This window comes from Anopheles ziemanni, chromosome 2, assembly GCF_943734765.1.
Source record: "Anopheles ziemanni chromosome 2, idAnoZiCoDA_A2_x.2, whole genome shotgun sequence".
Lineage (NCBI taxonomy): Eukaryota > Metazoa > Arthropoda > Insecta > Diptera > Culicidae > Anopheles > Anopheles ziemanni.
Window position 1 is genome coordinate 78408592 of NC_080705.1, and position 15720 is coordinate 78424311.

The window sequence follows — 15720 nt, forward strand, 5'->3', positions numbered from 1 at the left end:
TAACAAGCAGTGCTGGGGCAAATGCTAGCACCGAACCCGGAGCCGGACCGGGTATTTGATTTATCTTCGTGTTCTGCTTTTGATATCGCGCCCGGGTACCGGAGCTATCGGGGAATTAAATAATCCTTTACGGTGCCCAAAATCAACAGCACTTCGTTGCTGTGAGCGTAATTCCTTAACCCTCGGGGCACATGTTCGCATGGATAATCAAGCCGACACTCCGGTACGTGGTTGCCACACCGATGGAAACATTTCCTTCTGTGCCAACTTTTCGACAGGATTTTTTTTTGTTAAGATCCACCAAAATTGTGTTGATTTTCGAACCGGCGCAACTAAATAACTGACCCTCCGTAAAGTGTTTTTCCCGCTTTCACAAGAGGTATGAGCAAGCCAACCACTGAGTACAAGCTGAACGAAAGCAGAAAATTTATGTTCAAATGAACCGTATTGACGTTACGGATGGAAGTTTTAAGTTTGAAAGTCCATTCGAGGAACACTATGAACTTTAATATTTTAAAAACATTTCGTTGGAAAATGCATGAGTTGTGATTAAAATGTTCGTTCACACCCGGAAAACATTTACTAGAAAAATGTTTCTATTTGCTTGCACAATGTTTGTTTTATTTTTGTTGCTCTGAAGAGAGTTTAAAAAAAAATTCTGGATGAAAACTATGAACAAAAATAATGGTTATATTCAATATTCATTCAGGTAGGTTAATGGTACCAATAGTGGTACACTTAGTAATGTAACTAACAATATGATGTAAATTATAAGTGTAAAACACACAATATTTTACATATTAGTACCTATTACGATCAAAACACGACTTTTCTTCTGGCTATTTTTACCGTAAAAAATTTAAAAAAATACGATAAAGGTTCGAGTTGGTTGCTCCTGTAATGGCGGTAAGGTTCCTATAGTTGTGGTATCGTGTTCCTATAGTAATGGTAGTACTTGGAAATGACTGAATATAATTTAGTTGTGACTTATTTTTGAAGCAAATTTAAAACAGAATGGCCAAATTACTTAGGCCAATGCATTTTCTTGGTCATAGACCAATGGATTGGCCTCATAGACCTTTTATAAACCATTGCATTTTGCAACGATTTATAGCCTTAAGAAAATCATGGCACACCTGATAAATTCTTAAGAAATCCAGCATATTAGTATAACCTGTTCTAAAATATTAATTTTGGGGCCCTTATTTATTACGGAATGAGAAGGTTTATCGATTAAAAACTTCGCAGAAGATAAAAGAACATTTCATAGAAGAACAAATATCTCCATTGTATTTATTTCGACGCTAGGATTTTATTTCACTACAACCACCATTGGTACTAGCACCACTATAGGAGTGCTTTTACTATAATCTGAATACAATATTCCTCGTAGTAGAACATAATAGAAAAATTTTACCAGCAAGTGGAACAAAAGTGAAAACTGTGTTAATCAGTTCTCGTTTGAATCTTTTATTTTCACTTACAAACGGAATTCGAAAAATGCTATTAGAGGCAGTTCATTTCAAATCATACTTTTTACTTCCCATACTATTAATGGACAAGCTCACATTTGTGTCACGTTTTTTTGACGTGGATCCAGTCCGATGGATTCTAGTTAACTGTTCGCTTGCAAGCAAGGATTTTTTATTGCCTTTTCCAAACGATAATTCCTAGTACCGTACGTGTTTCATTTTCGATTTTCCCTAACGCCGGATGCAGCTCGATCGAGCCAGCATGTTCCGTTTGATTGGAACCATTTGGGTCCCATTCACTTGCTGCATTGAGCGCCCGATCGGAAGCTGGACTGCCTTTAGGCAGCAAAAACTAAAAATAAACCGCATCCTTCCACGGAAGCGTAGAAAAATGTGCCGTTGCTACCATGGGTACAGCTGGGAGATATACAATGCATCTGCATCAGCGTGTCAAACATCAGCACTCAGCGCAATCAAATCGAATACCACTAAATGCAGTTATGCATGAGCTTGTATTTCGTCGCCGCCGCCGCCGCCCGCCGGAACGGACCGCTCTGTCAACTCTGTCCTCGGTTTCCCGTTCCGATTTAGCTGGCAGCTAGTCGCGAACGAGAACATTTGCACACGTTTCGTCCTTCGGTTCGGCTTCACTCCTTCTCGCTTTCACGAACTGTTTCACACTCCTGCTTTCTTTGTCATGCTCTTTGCTGCCTGCGCTTAGTGGCTACTGCTTCCGTACATTTGTTGCAGAGGGTGCGCTTTCGAACCGGCTGCTTTATCCGACGTACAATGGCTTGCAATCAATTTCAATTAATTTAAATTTCAAATTAAAATTCAAATGATTCAATTAATTCCACGTCCGATTGGCGGCTGTAGGCGGAAGGTGCCCTCGAAAGCCGCGACGCTGAGTGTTAAGCCACGGAAGAAGCAGAGCTTTCGAGGTGCATTAGGTGGGTTTCTCACCCCCGGGTATCGGAGGGGTGAGACCTTACGGGGTTTAGTTTTTTCGTTCCAAGTTCCGAGTGTTTTTTTTCTAGTCATTACTTTACTGCAGCCCACCACTTCGAAACATTTCGACGCGAACGAATAACTCGAAGGTAGTTTCAGGCTAATGGCAGCTGTATGCAGTGTTGCTATAATTGCCAGCCCACGCGGGTCAAGGGAGGATGAGGCACCGTTTGAGGATAGCCCGTAACGAGGCCAATGCCGAATGGAAATTTACTGGTTTGCAGCGAAGAAATCTACTTCGGGCAAGCACCGGCAAGAGGATTGATTTGCATTTACGATTGTGCGAATGAAACGAAACCGTATTCGCATGATTTTCTCTCACCAAGTAATATAGTTAAAAAAAGCTTTTTCACTGTTTTACATTGTTTAATCCAACTTTATAACACCATTTTATTTTTTCATGCGCAGTAAAATCGTTATGTGGATAGAAAAAAACCCGTTAAAGAATTATATATTTATTTTCCCATAGAAAGCATGCAACTTTTCTTTCTAACCATGCAAAAAATTGTGTGTAGCACTTGAATCTAGAAAAGCAACCTCTTTCGGGTGAGTAACTGCTGCGCTGTGATACCGCACAGTAAAGGATCGCGCACAAACGCTGCAATCTTAGTGCGGTTTGCGTTCCCCCCCTTTGCCCATTAGCAAAACGGCACGTTTGAAGTACGCTTGACTACGTTCGCAATCCCCTATCGGGTGGGTAGAATCTCTTCCACAACGGTGCCACCTCGATACAGATTTTGGGGCACCCGTCCATGTGTGTGTTTGCATGTGCTTCTGCACATTTGCATCGGGCACTCGACAGGGAAGCTGAAGCTGAAAACTCCAACCCTCGCACAGTACTTCTGCACTCGTGAGTGTGTTTGACGTCGCGAGACTATTTCTAGAAACCGACACTAAGCATGAATTAATTTTATGACTTCTTATGCCACCGCACGTTTGCTGCAAAAGTCCCTCCGGTAGCACCGCGCAATGGCACAAATCGGATGCAGGCAAGATGCAAAACAAGTGAGGCTAAAAATGGGTTAAAAGCCAACAGCGTAAGAATTTCAAAGGGAGGGAGAGAGAGAGAAAGTGAAGAGGAGAGGAATGATGTCTGCATAAAGTTAAAGCCACGGGGATATAGGTAGAAGCGGAACGAAGTGAAAAAGCAGCTATGATATTTGCTTTTTCGTGCGGTGTTATTTTTTTCTCTTTTCATTTTCAACTTTACCAACTGCTTAGGACCACTTCAAGTTACGGCACTAAAGAAGGAGTGAGTAATGAAAAAAAACAAAACTTGTGAACTTTTCCCTGGCACTTGGTTTCAGATTTCACCGCGCGGTCGTTTCGCATGCACGTTTGAATATTGTGTGCCGGTGTGCATTCATGCATCACTAATCGGGTCCTGATAAGAATGCACACAAGTGCATGGAACGCCGAGGGATTCAACCCGCAAGGGAAAGATGCAAGACGTTCCTTATAACACTTAGATAATGAAATCCGAATGAATAAAAACGACAGACATGAAAGTGTGGTAAGGAAAAAATATAAAAAGAAGCAAACAACGATAGATCCATAGAAGTTTTTATAACTATTTCTATACATGGCAAACTTTGCAAAGAAGAAGACCTACTTCCGAAGTCGTAATAAATAATTTAAAACGATCCATTTAAGGATAAGGTTTTATAACCAAGTGTAATGAGCACCGTATACACTAAGTTCAAGTTACTACCGTTTAATGCGCGCCTTCGGAACGTCACCTGAGGCTTAATTTTAGGCAACCTGTCGATCCACAGTCACACACTGGATGTCAAGAGTCAAATGCTCCAACTTTGGCACTTGATGCCTTTTCCGTTTTGTTCATAATCTTCCGCTTTTAAAAACACAACCAACCACAAACAACCGAGCACGCGGCCGAGTGGTAAAGGGTGTGTTTACCTTCACACTATAATGGCGCACTGCCGAGGGGTTCCCCGACACCCCCGTTCCGCTTCCTACCCCTCGCTTTCTCAGGTGACTTTTCGAGCTGCCGGTGCCGGGCAGGTTTTAATGTTTTCTTAATGATAGATGTTGCGGCGTGTGCTCTAACGCAGCGCAAACATGAACTTTTCGAGTCGGGTGAAATAATCGAGCTCGCCGAACGCGGTGTGGGGATGTGTTTGTAGAAAGTTGATAATCGCTTTGAAAGCATTCTCAACCGAACCGAACGGCGGGACAAATTGGACGTGGAAAGTACGCAACCGTACCGCGTTGCAAGCGTTCTTGAACCGTAAACGGCGCGCACGGGAAGTGTTTTGCGGAGGAAATCCAAACACTCGCCTTTCATTCACATTTATGCGCTCGTTGGATGAACAATCACCCGCATTGCAACTTAGTCAAGGGAAACGATTTAACAACATACATTCGGCAAATGATTGCACGCTTATACGGTGTCGAATGAAACGTTCTTTTACGTTGTGCGGAGCTTACAATTCCGATGCGGAAAGTTCTTGAATGTCGTTTTGCACTTTTGCTTCCTGAATGGTCGCATGAAGAGGTGCTCTAAATTATGTGTAATTATAAGGCCATTTAGTATGTGCATATACCGAGAGCAACGGAGAAGTTTTGCGATTTAACTCCGCTTTAAAGAAGCTCTTTGAAATAATGCGAAACTTTTCCGAGTCCGTCTCCTTCTAATCCCTCCACTTCAGGGCGTTAAAATGAATCGTTGTTGAGATTTGAAGTATTGTTGAATAAATTTCACCCGTTTTGGGGGCCACTGGTCGAGGTTCATCAAGGAACCCACCGAGTCATTGCACACTTTCCCCGAGCAGTCGGGCTGATCACTTCTGAAACAAAGTCAAACAGGAGACAGTGCTCTCATCATTCATTCGGAACTAGCTGAGTCACAGCTGCACCCTGGCTGGGGCGATTTGCAAGCATTATGGCACGCTGGACCAGCTTCGAGTTCGGTGTTTCCATCTTCGCCAAACATAGACGACTGCACCGAAACTACTACGAAAGTGCTTTAAATTCAAATTATATCCAATTTCTGACATTACGCGCGGCAGGGCGGTGACCGTGTGGGGGAGAGGGGTCGGTGGGTGGAAAAAGAAAGTAGTGTGCAGCAAAGCTGCAGCTGACCACCCGCCCCGGGTGACCGGAAGGATGCGAACTTCTCCGCTACACGGCTACGGCCGGCCGGCCTGATCCGTAATACCCGGTGGAAGCATGCGAAATTAATTTATTCAAAGATTCCATTTGCCGAGAACCAAACCCCCGTGTCCGTGGCTGGGGGTGAAACTTTTATAAATTTCAATTAAGCCAAAAGAGTTTTCCGTAAACAATCTGTTTAACTTAGCGCAGCGGGGATGGTCGGGTCTGTCGTGGTGGAGCATTCAACGTGGCCCCGCTGTAAAGAAGCTCAACTTTGGAACTCGATGATGTTTAAAAGCTTCTAAATGAAACAACAACAAAAACCTTCTTTCACCAAAAGAAATACTCCGGTCCGGTACCGGCCTTCATATCTCGAGCAAGGACTTCTGTAGGAGGTTGGCTTTGCACCACCACTTTGAAAACAAACCCACCTTTACCGATCCGATGGCAGGAATCAATTTCCTCTCATCATAAATAACTCATAATGCTTTTAAGCTATGCAGCAGGTAAAGTAGAAAAGTTTCACCAGCATCGCTAGCCTCCAAACCGACATGCCCGGCCCATGCCGGCTTAAGACAGAGCAATCATCAATCTAATAATAAGATTACTTCCTATCTTTTCTCCCACCACCTGCTTCGTGCCTCCCGCTGGTCACTATGCAACGAAGGAGCAAAACGGAGCATCAGCATACACTCCAAGTACAGGCACCCGGTGAAGTCGCTCCATGGGCGTCTACCTCTCCCCCCCACCGACACCGATAGTAGCCGATGAAGCCCATTAGAGTCTCATTACTCACGAACTGTTTCCCGTTCGGTCAGGTTCTTCTTTTCGCACAACCAAACTTTTACTCCGGCACCGCCTCCGGTGTATGTGAATGTGTTCCGGGGGCGCAGAGGTGAAACTTTGCCAACTTTTTCACCTTCACCAAGGGTTTTGGATTTCGATCCGGACAACATTCTCCACCCAAGGAGCCTTCCAAGGAGCGAAAAGAAACCCTGAGCGGGTGAACACAAGTGGCCGAAAGGGGAGTTTAATGTAAATTTATTCTAATGATCACCACTCGCCAGCACCCGAGTCACCCGGGGGAACCGGATGGGGGCTTAGCGAGGGCCAGTTTTGAGGCCACAGCAGAGAGCGAAGTAATAAAAATGGTCTGTATTTTATCGCACTCGCCTTGCTAGACTCGACCGCCCCGGGACCGGGAGGCCGAATTCTACCGTTTTCTTGCGCACCACAAAGGATTACTAGAAAGGGCGAAAGAAAGATTGCAATCCCGTGGGCTACAATAGATCACCGGGGAGGATTTACAGCGGGAAACAGCGATATGGTGATGGAAATACCCGTAAAAAACAACTTGCTCCAACAACTTTAATCTTTGGAACTAGTTAAAAGTTTAATATAACTTAATATCCATGTTCGAAGTAGTTAACGCTCGAGAAATCCCTTAAAACAGAACTTGTAGGAAGTTACAAAAACATTTGATTTCAAATGTAATCATAATATTGAAAAAAAACATGCGACACGAGGATACAACACTTTCGTTCCTAGAATTCTTTTAAAATAGATTCAATCATTGCAAATACAGTAAAATGTGATTGCATGTGCAACGTTGTTGTCCCTCGAGAAAAACTTTGAATGAGCTCAGCCATCAATCAACGCTCATTCTGTCCGCTAACACGGTACAACAACAACAACATGTACACACCATAGAGCCCGACACTAACCATCCGCTCCGGGACGCTCTTGTGGAGGAATCTATTAAAAACTATATTTATGCTTGCAACACTCGTCCAACTTCGGTCCAACGGAAGCAGAGCGCTCCCGGCTATAGCTCGTTCTCGGGAACTGTCGGGGACTAAATCACTTCCCGATTACCCGCCCCTAGCACCGGATTGCGAGCCCGGTTTTCCCGCACTTCCCAGCCAACTCCGGATGGAGGCAGGCATTAAAATTTAATGCTCCCCCCGAACGACACATTCGCTCCGTGTCGCACGTTAGTTCCCAACTCTATGCGAGCAGTGTAGCATCATCGTCTGTGTGTCGTTGATTTATATGTTTATGCCTCGTGTCTCGCACCAAACCCTCGATCCAACAACAAGCTCCTGCTGACCGGCGTATCGTCCCATTCCATACGACACACACTGTGGCCGAGCGAGCGAACGGCGAGGATCGGCGCACGAAGCAAAACAAACAGATTGTGTCTTTATCAGCAATCATCCGTGGTTGGAAACGGGAGGTACCGTGGGAGGGGACCGAGTGGGGCGGACGGAATGCAATCGGTGTTTCGACGAGCCGGCACATTTGACCGGCATCAGTCAATCAAGGCGGATCAGAGCGAACCGACGCGGTTCGCCGAGCTGGGAACGGGGTCGCCGGGCGTTGCGATGTCGATGTCGGATGGCCTGCGGTTCGGCGAATGGGCGGTGTGTTTCTGGGTGGCAGAGCAAGCAAGTTGTTTGTCGGAAAAGGGTCTTCCTTTTGTGGCCGACCGTCCGGCAAGTTCTGGATCTGGAGAGTCGCTTGCGCGGAAGCGCCGATTAGACTCAATCATCTGGACACGAGACACAGATGGTGCATGGGGATCGATGACGACGACGACGATCGTAGCCTGACTGCCTGAACACAACACTCTCCCCCCACCGTACGGGTCTGATGAGGTGAAGATTCTTAGAAACTGATAGCGAATCAGTAAACACGGACACGCGCAATCAGCCTAGCGTCGGATTCAGTCTCCGTCGTGTTGTTCAACCGATCAGATGCAACAAGAGAAAAGTCCTCACAAACCGCTACGATGACAGGGAACGTTGCCTCCAAGAGTGCTTTTACGTGCGGGATCGCGCTGTTATTGCTTGCCTCGATCAACGTCAGCCTAGCGAATCCTATTCAGGAGTGTCCAGATGAGCGTCCTCAGGCTCCGGACGGCTGGCAGCCACGTACACCGGAGCAAACGCTCTACGCGTACGTCCGCTGCTTGAACGACTCGTCCGCCAGCGTCGAGATGAAGATCCGCTGGGTCATGTGGCAGCCGGACGCGTCTCCCGAAAGCCAGTGCTACGTGAAGTGCGTCACCGAGGACCTTCGGCTGTACGATCCCCGGTCGCGCCAATTCGTCCCGGACCGGTTCGAGCAGCAGGCCCGGGCATTCCACGAGTCACCGGACGATCTCGCAACGATGTACGCGGACGCGACGCAACTTCTGGCGGGAACGCTGGCGGATAGCGAGTGCTCGACGGTGTTCGCCAAGTACGCACCCTTCTACGCCGTGCACCAGGAGCGCATCCTGGACATCTTCCACGGTGATCTACGCAAAATTCTCGTCACCTACAAGCAGCTCGGGGCGCGGGTGAAACAGATCGGCCAGAGCTTCGTCGACTACTGCGAGCGGCGGTACGAGTTCGAGTGGGCGGCCGAAGAGGCCAAACCGTGCCCGAATCGAACCGCCGTCGACTGCATTCTGCGCGGATTCCGATGGATCACCGAAGAGGGCACTGTAAACGTAAGTGACGGGTGATAGGCCGTATCGACTTGAGCGTTCGTTAGAAGTATTAAATCTTTGTTGCTTCATGCCTAGGTCGCGGTGATAGAGCGAGATTACCAGGGATTTGAGGTGGCCCGGTCCGAGCTGGAACAGTGTCAGGATGTGGACGCGCTGTACCAGTGTCTGCGAGCGATCAACGCCGAGGCTCTTTCGGGTGTGATACGTCAGCGGAACGCGCAGACGGCGTACTATTTCGATCAGACGTCCCAGGATGAGCCATGGAAGTCGGCGGTGGAGTACGGTCAGTCTCGACTGAATCGAACGCCTTAGCTTCAGCTGAGATATTTTCAGATGTAATATTTAATGTTCAATAAATTTTTCGTTTCCAGAAGAGAAGGTCTCTTAGTAATTCTCAATGACATTATCTCACTTCATCATACTTCAATGCGTTAAGTGAACAAAATCAATGTTAACTATTACTTTTATCCTACAATCAATTAATTGTCTAGCGGACTATTCAAAGTTTGATTTTATCATTTCGTCTAACAATTCTCAATCAATAAATAGAGTAGAATAACTATATATTCCTTCCTTCCTCCATTAAGATATTCAACGTAAAGTATTCGTTTAAACACGTACCTAGTGCTACAAGGATGTTATTTAGAATGGTGTGTAAATTTTTCAATTTTGTGGAAACATTAATACATCAGTTAGATGAACCTGTTTAAGTTTTTCAACGCATAATTTTAGCCATATGCTTGGTATATTCCAAAATCTTGTTGCATATCAACAAGACCACATGCCGACAAGACAAATTGATTAACTCTAAAACATTTTTCTTCTGTTAATCTTCAATTCTGATTAACGGGTGTCCGCGAAAGTATAAGCACGATTTAAAAACTAGCTAAAAAATAAAACCTGTTCCAGAAACTGAACTTTTGTTTCATAAATTGTGTTTGGGTTCTGTTCTGGACTATTTGTGAAAAAACAAAATTTAAAAAATTTAATCGTATGCTAATGACCGCACTTTTGATCTGTCGCCTCCGATATGGCTCAGCATAGACTTGTCGTGAACGGTTTTCGACACTTTTGAACGGTTTTACAGTTTTTTTTTAAAACTGTCGATGTTTTCCGTAGTTTTAACATGTTTGCGCAACAGTGCCGTTAGCGCCCAAAATATCTCAATTGGTCTGGTCTCGGCCGACTCATCGTCGAGCTGATGAATGAGGATTTCCCGCACAGTAGCTTGCCGTACAGCTTCTTGGCCCGATATTTAACGCATGCGGCCTGATTTGCACTCCGTTTCGATTTCTTTTGGATTTTGTACGATTTTAGTTCAATATTGCCTTGTCACATACTTTTTGAGGTACCCATTTGTTGAGCCACATCGCGAATGGAACTTTCCTATTTTTGCTTGAATGCTTTTGCTCTTTCTCGGTTCAACTGTTGGTCGATAGGACCGGGATTTTTGACCACTTTTCGGCGTATCCTCGAACCTCCTCCCGAAGCTTTTGGATGGCGGTTTGTACGGCTCCGATACTCACACCTAACGATTTCGCTAATTGTCTTAGCGAAATGTTAGGAGTGGAGCATCATTTGTGCAGAATGCTTTTGCGCTTTTTTACGGAAATGCCTCGCATTTTAACAGAAACGGTTGAAAAAAATTGTTTCGATGCATTATCTAGTAGGTTTGAATGTAAACAATCAAACACCCGAAGAATCAACTGTTTGGCGTCATCCGTTTTCCAGAAAGGTAATTTAGAAATCGTGCTTATACTTTCGGGGACACCCTTTATTTACCGGACCATCCTTTTATTATTTGGGTATAGTGCTTAGCATTAATTCTTAAAGGATACAGTAAAATTAACCATTATTGTAAGACTGACTCCGTTCCAATGTATTTTATTGTTGATCATTAAACAAGGTCTACGAGGAATTCCATAGATTATTTGTTTTAGTATACATTTTTAGAATTTGGCCCTTTAAGGTTCGGAGCCCTTTGTGAGCACATGGCCCTCCTCCGGCAGGCGCTCAGTCCGCGCACCGTCAAATCCGCCACTGTTTTCTTCCCCCTTTTTGGCATTCGGCATGCGAGAGCTAGTCTTCTGAAACATCGCATTTCTGTCTGCCAGCTAAAACAACTATCGTAGCAAAGACCTTCGGATATCACTCACAAATGCTGCGAATGCTGGCCGACGTATGCTTCCACGATACCGTTTCGTGTGCGATAAATTTTTGCTCACTTTTGCAGCGCCACTATCGATCAAGCTACGCCAAAAAACGGAGCAAGGTGAAAACATACGCCCCGCAGCATGGAACGAACATGGAAAAGTCCATCAGTCTCGACACCACCCTCGGTCCGGCGTACTGCACCGGGGTGGAAAAGGTAAATTTATTACACTTTTCCATGCACCCGAGCACCAGAGGTACGAGCCCCACTGTGCACTGTGAAGAACCTGAAGCCAAATTTCACCAGAAACGGGATGCACTTTCGAAGGAATAATTTGCACCATCAAACACCAGCGGGTCGGTAATTAATTGGCCCGGCTGTGGTACTATTTTTAATGTGCCCTTTGCGGTGTTTCGTTCTTGCGTGGGCAAGCAAATACCTCGGCTCACGCTGGAATGTGTTTTTTGGGTTTTCCTACGCACGAAATGCCAGCGATACGTGGCTGCGAAATGTGCAGCGTACAGAACAGGTATTGTTCTAGTTAAATACCTTTGTTCGATAAACTCAAGCAGCCAAAAAAGCGTACTATTTATTAGGTGCAATTCAACCATCATTGAACCTAAGGATTGTGCTTTAGAAGATCTTAAATTTGACTTTACCAAATTACGCATTTTTATGGGTAAATTTACTCAAAAGATTTTACCTAATTAAATAAATTTATTTCAAAGTTTTCCGAATAATATTAATCAAAACAATAATAGTTGAAAGTGACAAATCTCTATCAAAATACGAGAAACCATTCCGATCGCCGAAACCATAGCAAATAATTTAATTATTGATCGTTCAGCAATAAATAATACGCAGAGCAAAGCCCCAATCATCACCGAAACTGAAAATAGCCCATCCACCGGCGCCATGCTTCATCGGCAGACACTCGTCGGCCAATTCGAGGTAATACCCAACCAAGTGGCCTTCTAAGCGGAAAACATACCCACACTCGCAAAATACCTTCGTCGACACCCCGCCGTTTTGGTTGGCCTTTTCGGAAAAACGATACATCATAATCATCGTTCACAATCCGTTTCCACAACAAGCGAAGGAGGGAGTTTCCGGGGGTGTGGGGGGAGAAAATGAGAAAATTTATTAATAAATCATCGCACTGGGCACATACGCCCATCCCCTCGATTCCACCGCGTGAAAGTTATCGTCGAAAACATGTCAAACATCAAGTGCCCACGGTCCAATACCCGTGCGCCCTGGTGGAAAATCCCTTGTCTTTCTGGAAGTCTCGGTTCGGGGTGGGGGTGGTGGAAGGTGCCACACACACACACACACAAAGTGGCAAGCGTAGCAGTTTAAGAAAACACCGTACCAGATGGCACGAGCTCGATTTCAAACCGAAAGTTCGCACAATGGTATAATTGTCACTCAATCCGAAAATTTTCCAATTAAAGTTTGCTCATTGTCTCGGGGCAAACCCGGGGATTGGATGGACCGGGCTTTATGGACAGTCGCAGAGAGAAAGAGCAATGGACAAAAGATGAGCTTGCCGTACACACGCACAAAGGCACAGACTGATGGAAGGATTTATGGATTTCACAGCGAGGAAAAGGGACGAATTCCACCAGCAAACCGGAGCCTCATTTCATCGCCTCAAGGACCCGAGGGGCTGCAATTGTGGCAGTGACATGTACGTATGGTAGGTGCGCGTGCGGACCGAGGCAACACCTTCTGGCCGGGCATTCGGGGTACGAGACCGTGAACCGAATGGCAGCGCCCGGTACCCTAATTAAAAACTCAACTTTAATGATAAAAGTTATAATTTTATTGCGATTCTGATATGTTGCCAGCCGTGCACGTCAAGCGCAAATGCCTGGCGGGCCCGAGCCGTGGCAGCTTCTTTTGAAAACCTGTCAAACTTGGAGCTGTATTTGCTTTCAAAAGACTGAATTATGTCTGCACGGGTTTTTGTTTTATTCTTTTTTTTTTGCGAGTGGGGCTCTTATTGACGCCCAATAAAATGTTATTAAATTAAACGTCTGCCGAGCGCAGATGGTGAGTGCTGTGAGTACCCACTTTGGGGGGTAAAATATTTCGAGTTTTTCCTAAAGCACAACCATCGTAAAAATTCTTTTCGGAAGGAAAAGAATGTTAATCCTTTGGCTGGAACATAATTAAAATTAAATCATCTGGTTGAACAGCGGTAATCCCTACATGCGTGCGTTCACATTTTTGGCTTCTTTTATGTTCCCATTTAGGCACCATCACCCCCTTCTAAATCCTCAGGTGATTAACGATACACATCCAAGTGGAACACCTTTGCTGAGCACGCTTTTGTTTGTCCCTGAAAAATGTTTGTTCTTTTCTAAACTAATCGTAAATCGACGCTACCCTCCCGTTAAGCCGGACTTATTTCACCCCGGGGAGACCGCAAGCGTACAAAACCCCAATCACACAATGCCATTCCAAAGATAGCTCATTTACGGGCGTGCTAATGATTTTGCATTTCAATTACTCTACCGGGGCGCAAGAAGAGGGGGTATGGGTTGGATAGGGCCAGAGCCGGTGGTAAGTATCGTAAGCCAACAGGCCGAAGCTCCAGCTCCAACAGGAGCGCCCCACAATCAGAAACCACGATGACCATAAATTCCTCCTAATCCTTCACACCATGTCACTCCGCCGACTGCCCGGTGAGCCGCTTTCGAATGTCTAATTCCTAGTCATACACGCTTTTCCACTGCGGTCCCGGCCGGTCGGCGCTTTGGCCGGTGCGAGGATTCAAATAATTTTTGGTCCATTATAAATCCATAATACGGCCATAAATCCTTCCCCGCATGCACAAAACCGCTCGGACGTTCGGATCGTGGGAGAGGGAGTTGGGAATCGACACCATCCCTAATTTTAGTTTGCGTTGTGGTGTGGCCCTTTGGAACCCGTTCGCTATATATTTCCCGCTTCCCGCGGACATAGGGGAGGATGGCGGGGGGGTTTGGGGGGGGGGGGAAAGTGGCTCACGTCCAAACCCGGGACGGCCGATCGTGGCACACTCATTAGGCACACCGGTTCATCGGTGCGATTTGCCGACGTCGATATATTTTATACGCTATGCCATTTTGGGAAGATTCAACCTTTCGTCTCCCACGTCCCTGCCTCCCGGATGGGGAGAGGGAAAAATAAAATCCAGGACACGTGCCTGGAAGTAGTGGCAGCATCGGCCTGAAGGCTCAACTAATTCACCTTGCTCGTTTAGCCAAACCTCTGAGCCCCGTGTGTTCGGCGCCCGGAACCGGAACACAGGCCGGTTTTGGCAACGGGCGCACACCGGCGAACCGGAACATCGCCCGACGGTCGCTCACCCTACCCCTCTCATTTGCGTCCCCGGTATCTTATGACGCACACATACACAGAGAGCGGTTCGTTAGTGAGTTTACCTCTGGCTGCTCCATTGCTGCACGTGAACTTGTTAGAGAAGCGATCGTTTGGATGTTTTTTTTCTCTCACTCTTCCTTTGCTCTGTTAAAATTATTTTCCTCCCCAGTAGATTCGCTCCCTTTTTTTTCCTTCGGTACCGAACGGGTCGAATGAACATTTTATTCTCAAATAATGCTGTGGTCGCATGAATTATGTTTCTCAGGCTTAATTGGTTTTCCTAGTTTTTTAGATTTATGCGCACCCTGGCAACATGCCCCCACCATGTATGTGTGTGTGTGTGAATATGGGTATGATCCAAGGCATTCTGAGATGGGCAGCATGGGAAAAAAAACTCTCAGCAATATACTTGCCGGGACGCCCGGAAAATGGACGCCATTACTAGCACAAGCTCGCAAAACTTTTCAACCACAAATAATCCCCCTCCACTGGCGCTTCGGCAAAGCAATTTCAAAAAATGAAACTAAATTGCTTTATGCGGTTAAGGAGCTTTTGATCGGTTGCGTTATCTACATCTTACTTAAAGCAAGGCAGGATGGCAAGAGATATATAACCGACGGTTGAATACTCGTAGACCTTCTCCAAAAGCACACACGTGTGCAGTGTGCAACTTTTTCTTCATCCGATCATCTGCCTTGTGCGCCGACATCGATCCTTGTGCGTGTGCGTGGGACGACGGAGAGTAGTCAGTGTTGGAAGGGTGGTCATGAACTGGTTATATTATAATTTACGTTATCGGCGTCCCCCGAGCATCGAGACCTCCAGCTGGGTGGAAAAGCACTATCCGAAGGTAATCGAACGGCGCCAATGGAAAAAAGTGGGAGAAAAAAGTATATCCCCTCCCTCCCCGCCCCCTACTCCTCCCGATAGTGTGGTGCCAAAGTAAGTCGATGCCGTTGCTTCTTTTTTTCCCCGAATCGGTAATGGTGGACCGGATCGGAGCGAAATGAACCACTCGAAGGACGTGCTGGGAATTTGAAACTCATCAACGCAGGGCGTCGTCCTGTGCCCGGTCCTCGTCGGGTATGTCCCGGGAGGGTTCGAACAAG

General features: G+C 46.0%; 1 protein-coding gene across 1 annotated transcript; it reads left to right on the top strand.

The window, feature by feature from the left end:
- Positions 1 to 8385: 8385 nt before the first annotated feature.
- Positions 8386 to 9402, top strand: LOC131294444 (37 kDa salivary gland allergen Aed a 2-like). Its single transcript, XM_058322491.1, has 2 exons — positions 8386 to 9090; positions 9166 to 9402. Exons 1-2 carry the CDS (start codon positions 8386 to 8388, stop codon positions 9400 to 9402), a joined length of 942 nt encoding a protein of 313 aa, XP_058178474.1.
- The last annotated feature ends 6318 nt before the right edge of the window (positions 9403 to 15720 follow it).